Below are 22,480 nucleotides of genomic sequence, written 5' to 3'. Positions count from 1 at the left end.
TAGACCCTCAAACTTGAATCGATGCTTGTCCTCAAGCATAAACAGACTCAAAACAACAAAACAAACCTAATGCATGAATGCAACTACATGAATGCAACTAAATGACAATGCAATCAATCCCCTCAGAATAACCATAACCAAATGAATAAGCCAATGTCCCTAAGAATACAATGACTTAAAACAAAGCTCGAATAAATCCCACAAACCAACTCATAAACCAGAAACGTGCTTGTGTGGGATGCTTAACAGATATACCCTCGATACTAGATCAATAACCATAACTCATTTACCATCAAAAAAATCACAAGTTTATAACCAGAATAGACCTTAAAATTATAATGACTTACAACACCTCATTTTACTAGAGTTATACAAGGATTTATGCTATTATTGAACAGTAACAAAGATGCTTACTTAACAGTGCAATGAATGAAGTCCCAAAAGACTTATGCAATAATACCAATGTAGCGAGCGTTAGGTTAGCGGATCCCGGACTATCAAAGCCTTAGGTCACTAGGCACAAAGTCCCTTAGAACTTAATAACTCGAGTAATAAAGAGCTCACTCTTGATCAATTATGCATAAACACATACTTCTTTTTTCTTTTCTTTTTTCTTTTTTTCCTTTTTTTTCCTTTTTTTGCAACAATTTCTGAATGAGTGTGTTTCGCTCCATCTAATCCAACCCTAGACTACTTATAAAAATATGAGTCAGGCTACTAGCCATTTGATACCTAGCCTTACAACAACTAGCAATGAAATCCAAGCTTTTCTCTAGTTTAAAAAATCAGTATTCTTTTGTCATTACGAGGATAGCAAAAATTCTAAATATAAACCAGTAATTAAATCTCAACTAATAAACAAGCATATTATGATCTAGATCAAAAGCAATCCTATAAGACTTTGTGGAAATTTTTCTTATGACATGCAAATCAATTTTTTTAAGACATAAACATCCCTCTATTCGTCATCACCACACTCAAATCAACATTAACTTATCAAATATCATTGTTTATCTTAAGGGATCATGCTAAATATGCATGCAAATGCAACTATATGAAATCACATAAAAAACAAACAAATATGTCCAATATGAACAATTATGCAACACTACGAATGAAATATAACTATATGCAACATGAATCTATATGAACTATATGGACACATACAAACTAATCCTTACATTATCACCCCCAAACTTAAAATTTTCAATGTCCTCATTGAAGGTAATAATAAGGATTTCAGGCATACCTAGTCGTTGGAAAGATCACCCTCCTCGGGTGGAAGATCAGGTGGCCAATCAACCTCGACACCCATGTCTCGGGAAATAGTACCGAGAGCGCGTGTCAAATCCGTAGCAAAATGATGGTGAATGTCGTGCATGGACTCCATACGCCTAGTCACTCGCCTATACTGCTCATCACCAACACCAGCCCTATCAACTACCTGCTGCACATGAGAAGAACCCGCTGTAGGCACGGAAGATCCATCCAGCCACTCTCTATATCATCAAAAATATATCTCAACCCCTTATCATGGGGTGCACCTAAGAATGAATAACTCAAGTGATCTGGCAGTCGGTTGAGCTCAAGTGTGGGATCTTCTTCAATAGATGGTTCAAAACGCTCCTGAGAAATTTTCGGCTCTGCTAACCCAAGAGAATGGAATGGCATATCCAACTTCCTCTTCCACGGAGGTGCATTCAAAACCTGTATTTGCTCTGCTCCTTCTTCATCTTCAATAACTGATTCCCCATTAAGGATCTCTCTAAGGTATCTGACTTTGGCAATTGCTCAGGCTCTGAATACATGACAGAGTCGACCCACTTGACTTTAAAGCACTCCTCTTTAGCCTGTGGGTAACTTTATTTCCTTAAATACATTAAAAATGACCTTTTGATCGTGAACCTTCATCATAAGCTTTCCTTTTTGCATATCGATCATAGTTCGGCCAGTAGCTAAGAATGGTCTCCCCAAGATAATGGGAATCTTCTTATCCTCCTCAAAGTCAAGAATTACAAAGTCAGCAGGGAAGATAAGTTTGTCCACCTTGACCAACACATCCTCCATAATGCCTTGTGGATATGTAATAGAATGATCGGCCAACTGCTAGGACATATATGTCGGCTTCGGATCAGGTAGACTAAGCTTCTTGAAGATAGACAAGGGCATCAGATTGATGCTAGCTCCCAAATCACATAAACACTTGTCGAACGACAATTTTTCGATGGTGCAAGGAGTAGTGAAGCTTCCCGGATCTTTAAGCTTCAGAGGCAACTTCTGTTACAGCACAGCACTAGCATTCCACCGTTAGAGCAACGGTCTCTAAGTCATCGAACTTCAATTTATGAGAGGGAATACCTTTCATAAACTTTGCGTAGGTATGCATCTGTTTAAGAGCTTCAGCGAAAGGTATGTTGATGTGAAGTTTTTTCCTTGATTCCACCCCGGCATCCTTTTGCACCACTTTTTCAGTCACAACTGCATTTTATGAAACTTGAGATTTTTTAGGCTCTTCGTCTTGATGAATTTTGGGGGCTTGCGACCTTTCCAGACCTCAAGGTGATGGCGTTCACCTGTTCTTCAACTTCCCTCTTGCCTGGATTGGCTTCTGTATCACTAGGAAGCATTCCTGGTGGTCGATTCAATAATGCGTTAGCAATTGCCCTATTTGGTCCTCCAGAGTCTTGATAGAAACAACCTGGCTTTGGCATATAAGAGCCTGTTTTTTACACATAAGCCTCAACTCCTCCAATTCAGATTTTTTATTCGAATATTGACCTGCACCTCCATGAGTTTGTTGTCGAAGTTAGAGTTGTTGTCTTAGTGCAAATTATTGCTGAACACCAGGAAGATTGAATTGCTCGTTTCCAAACTGCTGGAACGGATGTTGCATCGCATTCTGATTATTGCTCCATCTGAAGTTAGGATGATTCCAGTTGTCAGGATGATAAGTGTCTGGAACTGGTTGCTGCGATCTCGGAAAGTTGCTCACAAACTGAGCCGATTCACTAGATATAGCGCATTGCTCTGTTGCATGCGAAGCTGCCAATAGCTCACAAATACTGATTATCTAATTAACACCATAGTTAGCTAGAGAATCGATCTTCATAGACAACGCCTTTAGTTGAGCAGTGATAGCTGTAGTTGTATCCACTTTCAGAACTCCTGCTACCTTACCCTGTGGAAATCTCTGGATTGGATACTGATATTCATTATCAGTTATCAGTTCAATTAGATCATAAGCTTCATCGTAGCTCTTAGCCCATAAGGCTCCACCTGATGCTGCAACGAGCATGGGTCTGGACTGTGCTCCCAAACCATTATAAAAATAATTGATGATCATCTAATCAGGCATTCCATGATGAGGACACTTCCTAAGCATCTCCTTGTAGAGGTCCCAAGCTTCATATAAAGATTCTCCTGATTGCTGCGCAAATTGAGTAATAGCGTTTTTGAATGTAGCCGTCTTCGCCATTGGGAAGAATTTAGTGAAAAACTTTTGAGCAAGATCTTCCCAAGTAGTAATCGAACCAGATGGTAGAGAGTCTAACCAACTCTTAGCCTTGTCCCACAGAGAGAATGGGAATAGTCTCAGCTTCACAGCATCTTTAGAAACACCGTTGAACTTGAAGGTGTCGCAGATCTCAATGAAATCCCTAGTGTGCATGTTACGACCGGTATTTCTAAACCCTATCTATATATAATTGTGTGTTTATAATTAAAATTTAAATTGTATGGAATTATAAATGTGGATGATCTATATGACCGAGTGCCTATAAACTATGTGTTTAATGTATTAGTTTATATAAAAAAAATTGAAAAGAAAATCTTATCATTTAGTATTTTTACATGATAATCAAAAGTACTTTATTTTATATGAAAAATCGATTTTAAAAATCTTTTAACAATAAACTTTCAATTTTTATATCATTAAATTTCTAAAATCATAAGCTATTTTATGATATTTATTTTGTAATTTTTGGAGGTGCATTTATATTTATAAAAATTATTTTATATAAATTAGTTGATTTTTAAATTATAAATTACTTAGCTGCCCATGCATGCAAATACCCTTCAATTCAATTTAAAAGGGCATAAGAGACAATTCATACCCCAATAAACTTCTTCTATCCACCAAAAGACTAATCTACCTTTGCATGCACTTTTGCTTGGTTATTGGAGAAGGGCACTTTAGTACATTCCAAATTTCACTATTGAATTAGTGCATGATGAACCATAAAGAGAGGAGTTAACCCAAAACCACACTCCACTGAAGCTCATTATTTTCACTCTCAAATTTTCTCTCATCCCCCTCTCTTTTTCTTCATTCGGCCGAAGCCCCTTCCCCCATTCCCTTCAATTTTTCTTCATCAAATCCTTCCCATTCTAGTGTAATTCCATTACCCATTCATATAATATACACTTTACAAGAAGTTCCATGTTTAGGAGATGAAGTTTAATGCTTGCATGTCTTGATTTTATGTGATCTCCAAAGAGAAACTCTTAATTCATGTGGATTAAAGAGTTCTCTATGAGATATACTTTTTATGTGCATAAACTAAGTGTTTCCATGAATAAAACTCTTTTAAAACCTTTGCATGCTACTGATCTTTAGTTGTAAAGTCATATTTTACTTTGCATGTTAGAGATAGGGCATTATTTTCAAGTATAATCATGTTATATACGCTCTTCTTTTCGAAAATGTACATGCATGCTTAGTTTGTGTTAAATTCGACCTTATATGTGCTTAAAACGAATTGTTTCCTTGATATTATGCTTGACCTTAGTTGTTAAAAGGTTGTGTGCATGATCTTTTGAATTATTTAAGTATTTTAAGTCAGATTTATGAGCTAATAAGCCTCTTCTTTAGTCGAACTTGATTTAGTGATCATCTTGAGTTGCATGTTAAGTTTTATTTTGCATGTTGGTAGTATAGGGCATGGATGATTTCCATTATTGGTTGAGGCCTTATTTTAGAGTCTTATAGTAGTAAATTTGCCTTGGTTGAGATTTAATTTGTGGTTTTAAAGTGTGAGTTAAGGTGGAAAGGCTAGGATAAAATCCTGAAAATTTTTCCAGATTTGCATGTGAGTTTTGTGTTGATTTTGAATGGGCATTTCTTAGGAATTGTTAGGCCCAATCTTCGGGGAGTTAATACTTGGAGTATAATTGATTCTAGAAGTCACAAATTAGAGAAAACCAACCATTTAGTGAGGTGAACACACCAAAATTTAGAATCTGTCCAGCAGGGGACAGTTTTGTTGCAACTTAGAACTGAGGAGTTTTGACCTTGTCATGGATAGGCCCTCACTAGGACTTGGTTAGACCAAGTTAGAGGGAGTGTCAGAGGAGTTTTTCCAGACACAGTTCATAGGAATTGAGTTAGAATCATGTGTCATGAGTTAGTGTAAAACAGGACACTTTTCTGTTCAGAAATAAGGGGAACATTGGACTTTAAGCTTAGGCCGAGGAAGGCCCAAGCTAGGCCCTTGAACCACACCAAGTTTGAGAGTTGCCTTATGGTCAGAAGATTCTAGTGTAGAAGTTTGAGAGGTAAATTTGGAGTGTAAGGGTGTCAATTGTACTCATAAACCCATTGGTGTCACCCTAAAATTACTATAATGAGCAAAATCACTTAACCATTAGTTTTAGGGCACTTATGAGTGAGGCCTCGGTTTACCACCATAGTTATAAGATAGTATGAGGTCAGTAGAGTGTATGGCTTAAGTCAGGGTCCATAAGAACTTGATGGTTTAGAAAAGGCACTTCGAGTTATGAGGATGATATTAAGAGTTTTGGCTAGTTTAGCATAACTAAGTGACTTGAGTAAGCGGAGTGAGATCATCCAAGCCTAGTGATGCAATATAGTGTGTATGGATATATTATTATGTACTTAAATATTTTATGTGAACATGAGTGGCTATGTGAACTATTTTGTTTATAAGGTAATTATAAGCGTTTATGTTTATATAGGCCTAAGTGCCAATGTACGTAATTTCGGTTTATAATTAGGTTGAGTTAGTGAGTATATATTATAATGAGGATATTATTATTTTGGGTAGGCTCTCGAGACGAGAGTAAACTTTCCATTAAAGTCGAGTGAAGATCCAGTTGCTCCCACCTGCCAGTCAAGTCAAGCCTTTCTCAAGGCAAGTGTTTCAACCTACCTTTTTATTTATACTGCAAGATAGTGTTAGCCCAGCTTTTATATATAATGCGAGTATTCTAATTCACCTTGATATATATGATCCAAGTGGTTTCAAATCTATCTTTCGTATTATATGCAAATTCCATGAACCCTCAAGTATCTATTGCAAGTAGTTTAACTTTGCTTGGAGATTTCTATGCAAGTAATTCAAAAGTCATACCTTGCTAATATACCAAGTAATTGTGATGTGGAACCCTGTGCAAGTTATACTTAGTAACCTTATCTTGATAACTAAAAGTCAGCTATCCCTTAAAAGTCATTCATGATTGTTGGATATCCCTATTCTTACCCCTAAAACATGATACCCTGTTATACTTTGAACTGATGCTCACCTTCTTTATATTTTAATACCTATGTCTTATCTGGAACCATTACCTTGAACCTAGTTTGACTTAATTCCTTCATACTATACGATAACCCTGCTAAATCTCATTATCAAATTCCTTGTGAATAGAAACCTTGCAATTCCCTTGATAAAGTATAGTCTAGTTGATCATGGCCTTGAAATTTAGTGGACCTATTCCCTGTGCTTCAAAGTTGATCTAGAACCCTTGATAAAGATGCTCACTGTTTAAGAAATTAGCAGTCACTTGGCATCAGTTTTTTTAAAAAATAAAAAGTTAAAATTTGGATTTCCAGTCCCAAAGGGGGACAAATATTTTCTTTAGATAGTGGATCTGGACTGAGATGCAAGTCCTTTCCGCTCTTAATTTGTAGGCTTAAAAGTTGGCTAGGGATCCCATTAATGTTCTAGAACCCAACGAGGTTTGGGATTACTTCGAGGCTGATCACCGGCCGTAATCCGTAGCGTCATAAAATGGTTTTTGATAAGGAAATGGTTTTGAATGGTTTTATTACAATAAAAGATGCCATCATCCTGAAAGTTTATCTCTTAATACAATATTGTTGAATCTTTCAATTCCATTGTTAATGTATTATTCTTGTTTATGTATATTATAGCGCTTAATGAGCATTTGGCTCACTACTTGCTTACCCTGATATTTCAGCTAGCAGATATGGTCAGATTCAAGCAAACAACGCGTAAGACTTGTGATGCCGATTCGTGTGTTCGAGCTCAGGTAGATTAGTGATCGTTTTGTGTGAGGACTCGATATTAAAATTAGGTTGTATTAGTTAATAGTGTTGGGCTGTTCCAAACCCTAAACTATAAGATCTTGGACTCGAATGTATTTCCTTCCTTTTGTTAACTAATATAATTACTCGTATATTGTCTTTTGTAAATGTTTGGGGCGTGACAGTGCATATTGGGATCTTCCGTTGGAAAACCCCCAAAGTGGATTGAATTCTGCACCCATTGAATCGTGCTAGACTTGATTTCAAAAGTATTAGCCGAGATGGCTGGTCTGACAATACTAGACTGAATGTCATTGACATTCATTTGAGAATAATCCATCAAAGCCTTCGGATTCGCTACTGGTTCTCCCATTGCAACAAAAACTTCTTCTTCAACTTTTTCCTCAATAACGACACGAGATTTCCATACACGCCCTCTAGAGTACCTGAAAGAAAACAAGTATCCGTGTAAGTAAAATATCCGAGTCACTAAACTTTAACGATCACGGATGATAAGTACATAAACTAAACAATTAACAACATCGAGTCCCCGACAGTGGCGCCAAAAACTTGTTAGGGAGAAAACACGCGCTTAAATTCACGCAAGTATACGCGTTCACAAGTAGTATAAGATATAAATCATATTCGTTCCCACAGAGACTCTTTGGTTAATTTAAAAATATGCACCTATGCAACAATGATATGGTTATTATCCAATGCTAAACAAATACAAGTTGAGATTGTTTATAACTAAGAATTAAACTAACAATTATAACTTAGAGAACAAGAATGGTTGAATTAATATATATGACAGACATGGGATCCTAACTTCATTAAATACTTCATTCAATAGCTTTTTTATTCTTAACCTTAGCATGTAATGGTGATGACACTAATCAGATAACACGAAACTAGTGCATGCCAACTTTCATTGTATGAATACCCTACTACCAAGCATCCACAAAAGAGATAGAAGCTGAATAGACACCAATTATGTTGAGACCCTATATGATAATAGAATTTGAAAACATAAAGGTTTAATGAACAAGTTATCTATCGTGATTACATAGGGCAAGTAAGATGGTTAAAATTACCTACGAATCATGCATAACAAATACATGAACCTATGCTAACATGACAAGTTCTAAGTCTCTATATTCACTTTTGCTTCAATAGAAATTAACACGTTATCTTATATGTTAGCTACGCACATAAGACGAATAAGCACAACCAATACTAGGATATCAATCAATCACCACACACCAAGATATTGAAATAAATTAACTATAGAAATCCATAAGTAAATCCGTTAGAACCCACGATAACGATTAGTTCATAATCGAACTCATCATCACCATGGGTTCCAATGAAAGCATGATAATAAACAATATAAAGGGTACTAGGGTTTAAATACAAATAAAAAATAACCATCCAAGTATTAACTATATTAAAGAAAATAAAAGTATTCTTCTCTATAGCCTTCTCATTGCTCTCCCAGGTCTCCTTGGTGTTGAAAACGTTTTTTTATTGATATATATAGGCTCCAGGATGACCAGGACCCTTAATACCTTCAATTTCTACTAAAATAAGGATTTTCGGGCAAAAATCGGGGCGGGGCGGCCGCATTGATGGCGGGGCGGCCGCGCTGTTTTTGGAGAAAGTCGGCGTGGGCGCGCGGGTTTCTGGGGCACGCGCGCCTGACTTCTGTACTTTTCTGCTAATTCTTCTTTTGGCCGTATCTTGAGTTCTACTCGTCAGAATTAGGAGATTCAACTGCCCACTCGAAGCTAACAAGATTCTATACAACTTGAGAATGGCCTAGGCTTCCAATTCTGATCTCGTTTCAGCATATTTCCTTGAAAAGCTCCTTCCTTCATTTAACTGATGCCTGAAATGCAATAACGCAAAAACACATCAAAAATACCAACAACTTGAGTCCAAAACACCAACTTAAGCTTGTAATGAAGTATTCCAAGTAGATATAAAATCCACTTATCAATATCTGAGGAGTTATTAAGGAATTTGAAAGGATGGAGATCAACGTGAGAATAACCGGTAAAGGATCAGAAGGATTATTCGAGATCAAGTTAGTACCAGAACTGACTGAAAGATACGGGTGTGTCAGGAAAAGAAGATGAATGAAGAAAGAGAAATATTGTCCGGTGAAGAAGTCAGATGCGAGAAAGATGAGAAGGGGATCATGAGGTATGCGTCCCAGATTTGGATTCCGAATGTGCAAGAACTAAAGGATGAGCTGCTGCACGAAGGGCACAACTCCAGGTATTCAATCCACCCAGGAAGTACGAAAATGTACCGTGACCTTAAGGAATATTATTGGTGGCCTAACATGAAAAGAAAAGTAGCAGAGTGGGTCAGCAAATGCTTGACATGCCAGAGAGTGAAGACTGAACATCAGCGAATGAGTGGACTATTACAGCCCCTGGAAATTCCGGAATGGAAATGGGAACATATAGCCATGGATTTTGTGACAGGCCTACCAAGGACTAAAACCAATCACGATGCCATATGGGTTATCATAGATAGACTAACCAAGTCTGCATACTTCCTGCCAATCAACGAAAGGTACACCGTAGAAAAGCTAGTGTATATTTACTTGAAAGAAATCATAGTGAGACACGGTGTTCCTGTTGCCATAGTGTCAGATAGAGACCCAAGGTTTAACTCCCGATTTTGGAGAAGCTTCCAAGAGTGTGCAGGCACCAGACTGAATATGAGTACCGCTTACCACCCCCAAATAGATGGGCAAAGCGAAAGAACTATTCAGACCCTAGAAGATATGCTGCGAGTATGTGCCATCGACTTTAAAGGGAATTGGAATGACCACTTACCCCTGATCGAATTTTCTTATAATAATAGCTATCACGCTAGCATAGGAATGCCTCCGTATGAAGCTCTTTACGGAAGAAGATGCCTCTCTCCCTTATGTTGGGATGAGGTTGGAGAACATAAAATAATCGGACCCGAGTTAGTCCTGCAAATCAGAGAGAAGGTGGGACTCATTAGAAAAAGACTGGTAGCAGCTCAAGACAGAAAGAAGAAGTACGCCGACCAGACCAGGAAAGATAGAGAGTATGAAGTAGGAGATTTAATGCTGTTAAAGGTATCTCCATAGAAAGGAGTGATGAGATTTGAAAAGAAAGGGAAAGTAAGCCCCATATTCATGGGACCCTTTGAGATCTTGAGGACAATAGGACCTCTAGCTTACGAGCTCGCCTTGCCTCCTAATCTGCAACAAGTGCACAGCGTGTTCCATGTGTCAATGCTATGGAAATACCATGCTGATGCGCGACATGTGATAGAGTATGAGCAGGTAGACTTACAACCGGACCTGACCTACATTGAGCAACCAGTAAGGGTAATGGACTAGAAAGAACAAGTGCTGAGGAACAAGACTGTGAAGATGGTTAGAATCTTATGGAGAAATCATTATGTTAAAGAATCAACTTGGGAACTAGAAGACGCAATGAAGAATAGATATCCCCACCTGTTTTCAAATTGATTCCGGGACAGAATCCTTTTAAGAGGGGAAGACTGTAATAACTCAAATTTTTTAGACTTTGTAAAATGCTTAATGAATAGTTACCCTTAAAAACGGGGAAAACTTTTTAGCCCACACTATGTTGTGCATGAGAAAATGAGTTTCTGAGTCGATAACATGATTATACGTACCAAATGAGTGTATGTAAACGCTATTAGTTTTCGAAGAAAACGAACTTTAAAAAACAATCGTATCTATGAACCATTAAGGATTATCGGAATTGTAATATAATTACAAATTTAAAATCCTACAAATTCAAATCCAAGAACGATACTTCAAAATATAAAGAACGTATAAGAAAGGATTTACACCGCGAACTGTTTACGAGAATTTATTACGAAAATGAATAAGCGACCGAGCGAACGTGTAAACGAATAAATAAACGTATCAAACCAAGCTAACTATACTAGCTAACTAGAGTAAGAATAAGAAACTAACCATGGTCAAGTAACCAAATAGTAACATAGACTAGATAGAATGATAAACTAAAATCTAGTAATATTAAACATAGAATCTAAACCAAGTTGAATAGCTTGCAACCTAGGATGGCTAGCCAAGATATTCATGGATTTAGTAGTACAAGGAGATATACAAATCATATCTTACAAATCTTTCAAGACAAGAATTTCCAAGAAGCAACAAAAACTCTCTCTTCACTACATTCGGCTTCATCAAGAAAAATAAGGAAATCAAAACTCAAACACCCACTTCTAACCATGGAAAAATTCTATAAATAGATCCCAAGCTTTATACATCCTAAACGTAAGATAAATTTTTGAGCTCATTCTATTAGGGTTTGATGGGTGAAATAAATTCAAGAAAAGTGATAATGAATAGTAACTTTTCTTGGTTTCTTGATTTTTATGGCTTGATTTAGGTTCCTTAAACTCAACCAAGCATCCCCAATACTCCACCATCATCAAGAACACATCACAAGCTTTAAATAAAGGTATAAATCTTTGACCAATCTTTATTTAAGGTTTAATTTTCCAGAAACTTTGAAATCCTAGTTATAAACCTAGTTTTAATGGTTGATTTGCTATTATCTTGATGTTTAGTTAATTAGTTTTAAGGTTGATGATTGTTTCCTCAAGAACATGATGTTCATGAGAAGAGTTAGTGTTGAGATGATGATTTGATGGTTGTCGATGGTGGTATAATGATTTAAGACGTAAACAAATCTCGAATCATAATCGTAACCTCGTTAAAATGAACAAAACTCAACTTAAAGTTTCTGCAGAAGTTCCCGAAGGTATAAAATGTAGTTTCTTGAAAAGTAACAATTGATTATGATGGAAAATTTTATAAGGATCGTTTAAGCGCTTGAATCGCTTAATTTCGATTTACTGATCAAAAGTTATGACCATTTTAGTAAAAGTGATTTACGCGACAAAAACTGCTACGAATTACGAATTTTGGGAATAGAAATGATCGACTTAAAAATATTCAAAAATCATAAAATTTTTACAGAGAGTAATAAATAGAGTTTATTAACTTTTATAAAAATTTCAAGTGAAAATAAGGAATTTTCAATTTTATAAAAATGACGGAGCCGAGACCGTGCGATTAGAAAACCATTAAGAATCGTAAATGGAGCCGAGGACCGAAATGTAAAGGCATAAACGGACATAAACGATTTCGAAAAGAAAGAGAAGGTGACAAGAACGTGTGCTTAAAGGAATAATAAGAGTAAAATGAGTTGCGGGAACAATTAATAAGTAGTGCGTATGTACGAGTCGCCATAATAAGAACGGAATCTAACGAAACGATATATGTTTATGATTATAGATTTCCGAGCGGTCCTAGAGCATCCTCCACCTCGAAGTACCCAAGCAAGTTTACGAACCCAACCCCATATACAATTGTGTTGTGAAAGGATTGTTTTACTATCTTTTATATAAATGTCATGCTTGCCATGATACTAAGTATTTAATTTTCGCATAAATACCGATTGTGTTATGATGTATATATGTTATAGAATATTGTAGCGCCACCATGAGCGTGATGTATGATTATAAGACCGAGAGTCGGTCGGAGTTTTAAACGGAAACCCGGGAGTCATTCCGGAGATGTTTTGGATGATTAAAAGTCTGTACTTGTTTTATTCTGAGGGACTCTATGTTCACTTGCGAAATATTAAAATACCTCGAATTTATTTAAAACAATTTCCAAAGATCGTATTCCCTCAATATATTTGATTATTCGAATAATAAAAAATATTTCAGTTATTCATTTAATATAAGGAGGAGTATTCTTCAACAATTATTTATTTCAAAATCGATTAAGTATATTATTAAAGATTACTTTAATTATTTAAACATAAATTAGTTATAAATTAATTGAGGAATATTCTTTCAAATATTCTTTTAAAATATATAATTATTCGAGGTTTAATTATTTAATAATTATTATTTAATTATTTAATATTTATTTAATAATTTAAAATGATTTAAAAATCATAAGACCTATTTTAAAAATACTTTCTGAATTTCAGAAAGTCATTCGAATACTTTCAAATCGTCGAACGATATTATCTTGACTTTTTTTAAATATTCTAAATAAAGTTTCAAAAGAAACCCCCCCTTATTTAATTATCTGTTGACAACGGCCAACTCACATCCTTAGTACTTCCTCCGAAAAATTCTCGGAAGTACATATATATATATACATACTGATAAGATGAGTTGTTTCTATCAACAAGCAAAACGCTTGGGGAACTTCGATGTGGTTCGAGTTCTCGAGATATCAAGGACTTGGAGGGGTATACTCCAGTACTATGTGTACTACGAAGACTACCAAAGGTAATACAGGCGAAGGTACTCTGTGTATTAAGGAACTTATGAAGTATGTGTATACCCAAAATGGGACACGTAGCCCGAATGCGGCAATGGTGATAACCGGGATACGAATGTGTCATCCTTCTACTAGTAGAAAAGGTTACTATTTTCGTATTACGACTGATCATAGTATGCGATGGCTCCAGTGAATGTCCTAAACTCTTCCAATTGGAATTGTGATGCAATACTGTAACCCAAGCCTACATGCTGGGTTTACCATTAAAGTATTCGCAGGATAATAAGTCCCCAAAAAAAATATTTTCGAAAGAAGGTGTGTATCATCGAGGAAAATTATTTTTGAATAAACATATCGTATATGGAAATTATGCATAAATTACTCATACAGCCTTTTCATACTATACATTATTATGCTGGGCATTATAACTCACACTTGTTGTTCTTAAATTGACACAACACAATAGTGAATCAAGATGCATATCATGAAACTCATAGCCAGGAAACGGGGAGGAAACGACCAGCTGTTCCGTAGGATGTTTGGTGCTGTACCTCGGGTAGACCGAATAAGCTAGATTGGTTTTCAGTTATTTTTAGTCTGACTTATTTATAAGTATGACTTATGTAAGATAATAAATAAGAAACGTATATTTGGCCGACGGTCTAACCTTACATAAAGGTTATTTTCCGCGGTAAGACTTAACCACTTTTGGGATTGTAATAATTATCACTTTGTTGATTGATATACTCTAATAATGAATGGTTCGTTTCCAAGACAATAACCTGTAAGTGTGTGTGTGTGTGTGTTGATAAGTGTGGGGTCGTAAAGGTGTGAGTATTTATGTATTGTGGTACGAGATAAGTGTTATACAGGATTCAAGATGGCGTGACCTCCTAGATCCCTGACCCCGGATTTGGGGCACCACAATTTTAGTGCAAGTCTTATAAACCCGTGTTGCTAGTCTATAAAGCATGCACGAGTCCTTAGTTTAGAAGTAACAAACAGATCTAGAAAAATCTTGCATTCTCTTAAGATAGTAACTGAGTTCTTGTTTACTAAGAACACATATTTGTAACAAGACAAACTTAATTAATATAATTAAGTGAGTTTTTGATATATTGTGTTTTGTGTGATTTCTGTTAAATATAATATCTCTACATTTCTTATCTAGCTTTGTTCAACCATAATCTAAATAGTTTTGATGGCCAAGTAAAATCCAAGAAACACATTCACCCCCTCTATTTTACATTTCTTTGCATTCAATATCTAACAGAATGTTAAAAAGAATAGTATGAATAGGTACTTGAGTGGTAGGTAACTTGAACTTATTTGTTTCATGATACAAGTATATGATATAATTATTAATTGTTTAATTTTTTTTAATCCCATATTTGTTGTGTAAAAAGATATTTGAGAATAATTCAAGAATTATAACTTTTTAATCATAATTTCATTTTATTGGAGTAGGGGATAAAATTATCATTTTTACAATAACGTACTGAATTGGGTGAGAAAAGAACAAATGTCTAATATATACATGCACCTGTAATTTTAAATTTTATGCAAAGAGAGAAAAAGACAATGAATTTATTGAAAATAATTATTTTTTTGGTGTATTTGATTAAAATTGGCTAATTATATTTGTTCTGGAAAAATAAATAATTACTAGATAACTAATTTGAAATGAAGGGAATATCTCCTGGCAACATGTTTAATAACGAGTAATACTAGTTTAAGCATAAATTATCATTACTAGTATCAAGTTAAAAGATTCATTACCGGTATTAGTTAGTGTTACATATTTCGGAAATCAGAATTATTCTATTGAGGTATCGATTTGCGATTTATCGGACGATTTTTAGAAAGTCGGATGATTTATCAGCGATTTATCGGAAATCGGTCAAATTGGACAAATATTTTTGACCGATTTTTGAGCGATTTATCCGTGATTTTTAAAAATCTGCCGATTTCCATGACAGAGGTATTAGTCATAGATTCTGGAGTATTCTGCTATCACGCTGTACTTCAGAGATTTTTTTGTAAAGAAGAGAAGAGAAGATATGGGAGGAGAAGAGAAGAGAAATAGTAGAAGAAAATAAATCAGTCGTATGCTTCAGTGTTTTTATAAAAAGGAGAGATACTGACCATGAAAAAAAAGATAATGTGAGAGAATCTTTTCAAATCTTCCCATTTTTGGGAAGAAAGATTTGTGGGAAAATCATTACAAATTTTCTCTTCCAATCACTTCACTTCTCTCGCTAGAAAACTCGGGAGCACGTCTAGGAAGAAAATTTTTAAAATTATCTTTTCTCTTCTCTCTCCATTTTCAAACTTTCGAGGACAGCCTTACGCTGTGCTCCAGGGATTTTTTAGGAGAGAAAAGAAGAGAAGAGATGGGAGGAAAATAAAAGAGAAGAGATACAGTAGAAGAAAATAAATCAGCCGTGTGCTCCCGAGTTTTTGTAAAAATGAGAGAAAGTGACCATGAAAAAAAAAGATAATGTGAGAAGATCTTTCCAAATCTTCCCATTTTTTGGAAGAAAATTTTGGAGGGAAATTTTAGGAAATTTTCTCTTTCCGCCAAAAAAATCGGAAGCACGCTTAGCGAAGAAAATTTTAAAATTATATTTTTTTTTCTCTTCTCTCCATTTTCAAACTCTGAATCAGAGTATTAGGTATTAATTCAAAAGTTTGCTGAGTTGTCTGTGTAGCAACGGAACGGAACAATAGCAACAGCTAAGCTCTCTTTATATTCATTCATTCCCTCATAATCATATTTCAATTCTGTAGCCTAAGCCCTCATTCACACTTTCAAGTATCTCTCTCTCTCTCTCTTCTTTCTATACATGTACATTCTTGTATGTATGTTTTCTGTACATTTCTACTTGATTCTTGTGTTGTGCTGTTTCTCGTCTGTTTCTGATTAATTATGTGTGTCTACGCGTGTTCTTGTTGCCTAATTCACTTTTTAGTTTTTAGTGCATTTTTAGTATCTTCTTATTAATGTACCCGTACCCTCTCTCTCTCTGTATCTTCTTATCTTATCAATGTACTCTCTCTCTCATTATGTGTGTGTGTGTTCTTGTTGCCTGATTTACTTTGTAGGGTTTTTTTAGTATCTTCTCTCTCTCTCTCTCTCTCTCTCTCTCTCTCTCTCCCCTTCTCCCTCTCTCTCTTTCCCCCTCCCTCTCCATCTCTCACACACACAAACAGGTTCTCTCTCTCTCTCTCTGTGGCCCTCTCCCTCTCTCTCTCTCTCTCTCTCTCCCCTGTTTGTGCAATTTTAGTCTGGAATTTCAGGAAATATCCTCTGATTAATCAAGAATTTATTATCCCCCCTGTTTGTGCGTTTAAACTCGTGCAGTGGCTATGTATTCTTGTTCCCTGATTCACCTACTGTGTGTGTGTCCTCTTACTTCAATTGTTCTTGTGTGTATACTTCTATGTATTCTGTTGCCTATTTCTTGATGAGATTGGGTAAAATGAATGAACTGGTTTGTAAAATGTGTAATTAATGATAAAAACAGAATTTGAGAGGTACTTTTGTATGCCTGATAGGAAGTAACTGATATATTCGTAATCCTTGATTTAGGAAATTTTTTCTGCTGATTCAGTAAGAGAATGCTTAAAGAAAGAACATACATACAAATGAATCCAGATAGATAATCTATGTTGCACGGAGACGGGTACGGGAACATAAACGGGTACGGGAACATAAACGGGTACGGGGACGGGTACATGAAACGGCAATTATAAATTTAAAGGGTACAGGGACTGCATTTAATATACTAATATAATTTTTTTAAATATGTAAGATAGAGGCAATATTCAACTTTTAAAAGATTAAACATCAAAGACACCCTCATTATCAAATATTAACATCAGCAGATATCAAGTAGCTGCTTTCACCATGTCTAGTACCACTACTTCCATCCTGAGATTCCACCATATATGTGCGTGTATGTATAGATGTTTGAGAGAGACAGAGGGTGGGGAGCAGAGTGTGTAATGCTTATAGACAGAGGCGGATCTGGGAGGGGGGGTCCAGGGGGTCCCTGCCCCCCCCTAAATTTCCAAATCTAATCAGTGTAGTAGGCTAAATGCATGACTTATTGCTGTAGGTTAGATGGTTTGAAGTAGTGTTATTTTCACTTGACACCAGGGTTTCGTCTAGACTCCTGTATTCATTTGTTTTCCTTATTTTTTCCCCAGTCTTATTTTTTTCCTCCCCCTCGTCTTCTAATTTATATATGTTAGATATTCTTAGGATGATAGGGGTGATGCATAGAAACTATTTTTAGAATATTATCATTTTTCATTATGTTTTTTTAATTTTCTCCAAATTTAATGAAAATAAAAAAAAATTACGCTAAAAAATTTGGCACGAGAAATTTTCCAGACCCCCCTAAAAAAAAATTCTGCGTCCGCCACTGCTTATAGACATCCGTCTTTATGTCTATATGTATATAAGTAGCTGCTCGGTATATAATTTTAGGCTTGCTAACCTTTTTTTGTAATTGGGGACGGGTAATTTGGTAATTTTATGCCCCGAAATGTCCCCATTTTATGCCCGCTGTCCCGTGGCGTCCCCGTCCCCGAGACGTCCCCAAACTTGGGGACAGTACCCGGTAGGCGTCCCCGTGCAACATAGTAGATAACCATAAAAGCGAAGCACTTGCAACCGGATCAGGAAGTAAGTGAATAAATTTAAAATTCTGATTTTTTGATTCAGTAAACCTAAAGTGGACAGTAATGCCGGACATAAATGATTTTTCCAGCTCTTCTGATCATGAAGCCTAGAAGGCAAAAGAATTAAAAGTAAGCTTATATTAAATGATTGATTATGCGAAATAATATATAAGAAATTGTTACGTAAAGCATTTTTGCTGCCTCCAATATGTCGTATATTGCGTTGCTAATTATCTAGGTAATTCTTTGTGAGTAAAGATGGAAGTCCTTGAGAGGACCTTTACATGTACAAGCTGAAAAATGTCATGGATGTCCTCTTCACATTTACCCGTGACTTCCATCAGGCAGCTAAACACCATTTTCTGCCCTCCATTTGTATCTTATCTTGTTACTTCACTGTTCTTATGTTTCAACACAAGAAAGTGATATACCTTGTATTAAGCTATGTCCTTCATAATATTTCCTTCTTTTAGAGACTTAAGTAATGTGTTATCTTGTAGCATGGTGAAGTGTCTTAAAGGATGCAGTCTTTGATCTTGCATATGATGTTGCACTATTTTCTGTTAGGTAGGTGCTATCTTTTAAAGGCTCACTACATTCCAGGACTGAATTTTAAGAAGACTGAGTCCAGCTAAGGTTGATGAGGACATATTTGTCTGAAAATTGCTCAAGAGTGGGCCCAAAACACCCACTTGACCGTGGCAGTTGTGATGGCTTGGGTATTCCGTTCGATTCCAAGCGCCTAAAAGTTGATCATGCTCACCAATATGACAATCCACAGTTAAAAAAATTGAAACTCGGAAGTGAGAGACAGGCCATTTCACCATTAAAGTTGCCTGGTCAATTAGCACCACTGAATACAAAATGCAGGTCGACAGAGCGATTGGTTTTTCATGGTAAAGAGGCTGTTAACCAGACAGAGAAGATACCTAGAAGAAAAATCGAAATGCGGCCACCAAAACCTATTAGAGATGCTGTATTCATAAGACCAGATGGTTCTCCTCGGGAAAGGCAGTTTAATTGTCAGAATAAGCGGGTTGAAACTTGTAAAGATTCTCTTCCTTCACAGATTCAAGGAGAGATTCTATTTTTCAAGCAGACTCCTGGAAGACTATATCCTTTTTCTTCTTCTCAATGTGACGTTTTGAGCAGTGGAAAGTATGAGGCAGATCGCAGACCCTTGGTGGAGATGAGATCTATCGATAATGAAGGTATTAAAATGGGCTTTAAGGTTGAAAAAGCTGCACTAAAAGGATCAGAGAGTGATTTAAGAAGTATAGTAGGTCCAGGTATTGCTGAAAGTAGAAACTTAAAAGTTAGCCGATTTGACAAGATCACGTCAGTTACACCTGGGAGTGGGAAAAGAATGGAAGGTCGAGAGAAGACTGGCATCGTTTCTATATCACAAAGCAGTATGGAGCAACCAAAACTCAGTTGCCAATTTTCTGGTGGTAGTAGTCATGGAGCCAAGGGTCATGTTAGAAGAACTAGTTATAATTCAGAAGGTCGGAAAAATGAAATCAGCAATGCTGGCAAATTAGACTGTCTCGGAATACATAATTCATCTTATTCATTCAGAGATGAAAATCGTACAAGCAATATACCATGCAGCACCGAGGAAAATCGTTGCAACAGTAAGGTTTTGAATTTAAACAGTGCACCAGACAACGACCGACATTTAAGTCTATATCGTGATGAGGTGAGGAAAGTTCTGGACCTGTATAAAGGTACACTAGAAAGGCTTCAACAAGAAGAAAAAGTAAAGCTAAAGGGAAAAGGAAAGAAAGGTATGCAGATTTGTGTGGATGCAGCAATGCAACTGAAAGAGCAGCATAAATGGCTTAATATGCAAAAATGTGTTGGATCTGTCCCTGGTGTTGAAGTTGGTGACCAATTCCATCGAAGAGCTGAACTTGTGATTATTGGACTACATAGCAAGTTTGTGGCTGGTATTGATTTTACGAAGATAGATGGTTCACTTTATGCCACCAGTATTGTTGCTTCTGGTCGTTATGGTGATAAAAATGATTCCTCAAATGTCTTGATTTATGTTGGTGAAGGTGGTAGTACAAATAGTAGCTCCGAGAAACTTGAAGACCAAAAATTAGTACGAGGCAACCTTGCGCTAAAGAATAGCATAAATAAAGTTCCCATAAGAGTTATTCGAAGCATTCAGAATGTGACAGAACCTAAATCAATGCATTCAAATCCCATGGACAAATCAAAATATTTTTATGATGGGCTGTACTTTGTCAGAGAGTGTTGGCCAGAACGGGAGCGTAGTGGGAATTTAGTGTTCATGTTTCGGTTGGAAAGAATTCAGGGACAGAAGCACCTTACCAGGTGGAACACCCAGAATACATCATGGAAAACTAACAAAGCATCACATGGTCCTTTTGTTGTTCATGATATTTCCAAAGGAAAAGAAAACATCCCAATTCGTGCAGTAAATGCAATTGATTGTGAAAAGCCCCCACCTTTTGAGTACACTCCTAAGATGATGTACCCTCCTCAACAGTGTGTTATCGCAAAGTCTAGTGTTTGTGATTGCCTCACTGGGTGCGCAGAAGATATCGCATGTTCTTGCATCATAAAAAATAACTATGAGGTTTCTGTAAAAAATAGTGTTTCTATTGTTTACGAGTGTGGTCCCAGTTGCAAATGCCCCACTGATTGCAAGAACCGAATGACACAACATGGTTTGAAACTCCAGTTAGAGGTCTTCAAGGCTATACCAAAGGAATGGGGGGTGAGATCAAGAAATTTTTATCTCAGAAGGGAGGTTCATCTGTGAGTATGTCGGAGACTTGCTTCAGTATAACCAAACAGAGGGTAGAATTGATTTTGACAGATCAGCATTTGACCCTGGAAATTCTAATGATGCAGAAAATGTGAAGTTTGGAAATGTTGGAAGATTTATCAGGCATAGCTGTACTCCGAACTTATATGCGAAGGGTGTTCTCTTTGATCACGAAGACAAAGGAAGGCCTCATGTGATGCTGTTTGCTGCTAAGAACATACTTCCCGGGAAAGAGTTGACTTTTGATTACAAGCTGTAGTGAGCAAAGCCGGTATATTGGCTAATGGTTGTATCTTGTAAAATGGGCGACTTGAAAAATGAGAACGCTGTAAAATTGATTGGTGATTGACTTCTGTCACATCCGCAAGCTTTTCATATGAACATCTCTGTAATTTTTTTGAACTTCTCTTATGTGATTTCTCTAACAGGGTTTGTTGTTACAAATGGAATTTATTGGTGATTGCAACATGTAATCAACTGAATTCGTATTAAGTAGTCCTATTTGCAATTTTCTTTTTTCTTTGTGGGTTAAAGATAGTTGTTGACAATAATTATCTTTGCTTGTCCTCCGCATAATTTGAAGGGAACTTATCCTCAACCGTTGGATGTGCTACATCAAACTCAATGTTTAATTGAGGTAGCACTTACCATTGCGGCAGGTGTATCCCACCAAGTTGGATGTGCATTATTTGCGTTGTTTCAATACAATATTTATGTTTGTTATCTCTACTATACTTCTATACTATACTATACTATAATAACCGAAACATGGTTTAATTTGGTTCAACGGTTATTCTCATACGTTCCTTTGCTTCTTCAATCTTGACTGCAATCCCAATCTCGATAACAAACTTCCACTCGACTACAATCACTCATACGTCGCAAACTTCCACATATGGACTCTCTGCAGATTGAGCTCTTCCCTCTACTGCTTCGATTCTATAAGCCTCACTCCATACACTCCACTAGGGTTAGGTCAATATTTTCACTAATCTATAATTTTCGCCACATTCTTTGTTCAGTTTCTATTAGTTAGTTCTATATATTCTTTTTACACAAATTTTGTAATAAAATTCAAGTTTCCATGATTTCAAATTCTAATTTTGACGAGTGTCTTGAACATATACAATACAAGAATGTTTATAGAAGATATAAATACTTCATTTTTGTTTCACTTATTTCTGTTTTGGTTCTTGGTTTTATTGAGGGGTTATTTTGCACTGACTAGGTTACAAGCCAAGGTATGTAATAGATTATTAGCTTAAATTTTTTTAAAAAACATGTATTATTAGAAAATTTATTGGGGAAATTTGTTGTGATGTTCAAACTTTTGTGCAGGGTTTGGCTCTAGCAGAAG

The 22,480-nt window shown here is 36.2% G+C and overlaps 1 protein-coding gene and 1 non-coding gene across 4 annotated transcripts; both read left to right on the top strand.

Annotated features, from left to right (window-relative positions):
- The first annotated feature begins 3,353 nt into the window (after nt 1–3,353).
- On the top strand, nt 3,354–3,460 carry LOC141716347 (small nucleolar RNA R71). Its single transcript, XR_012573059.1, has one exon. It is a non-coding gene; the product is annotated as a small nucleolar RNA R71 (small nucleolar RNA).
- Nucleotides 3,461–16,353: 12,893 nt separating this feature from the next.
- Nucleotides 16,354–21,639, top strand: LOC141713254 (uncharacterized). 3 transcript variants are annotated; one of them, XM_074516579.1, is made up of 2 exons: nt 16,354–16,449; nt 18,891–21,639. In XM_074516579.1, the coding sequence occupies exon 2, from the start codon at nt 18,964–18,966 to the stop codon at nt 21,115–21,117; it is 2,154 nt and encodes a 717-aa protein (XP_074372680.1). In that variant the 5' UTR covers nt 16,354–16,449; nt 18,891–18,963; the 3' UTR covers nt 21,118–21,639. The 3 variants fall into 3 exon arrangements, with proteins under 3 accessions (XP_074372680.1, XP_074372682.1, XP_074372681.1); XM_074516581.1 differs by having other exon boundaries at nt 16,369–16,449; nt 18,895–21,639; XM_074516580.1 differs by lacking the exon at nt 16,354–16,449 and adding an exon at nt 16,468–16,847.
- The last annotated feature ends 841 nt before the right edge of the window (nt 21,640–22,480 follow it).

This window comes from Apium graveolens, chromosome 3 (assembly GCF_009905375.1).
Source record: "Apium graveolens cultivar Ventura chromosome 3, ASM990537v1, whole genome shotgun sequence".
NCBI classification, from domain to species: Eukaryota; Viridiplantae; Streptophyta; class Magnoliopsida; order Apiales; family Apiaceae; genus Apium; species Apium graveolens.
Note: the sequence above shows the minus strand (reverse complement) of the source record. Positions and strands in the feature narration are given on the sequence as shown.

What these genes read in the sequence shown, in the direction of transcription:
- LOC141713254 (XM_074516579.1), top strand. Translation starts at nt 18,964, where the DNA reads ATGAGGACATATTTGTCTGAAAATTGCTCAAGAGTGGGCCCAAAACAC.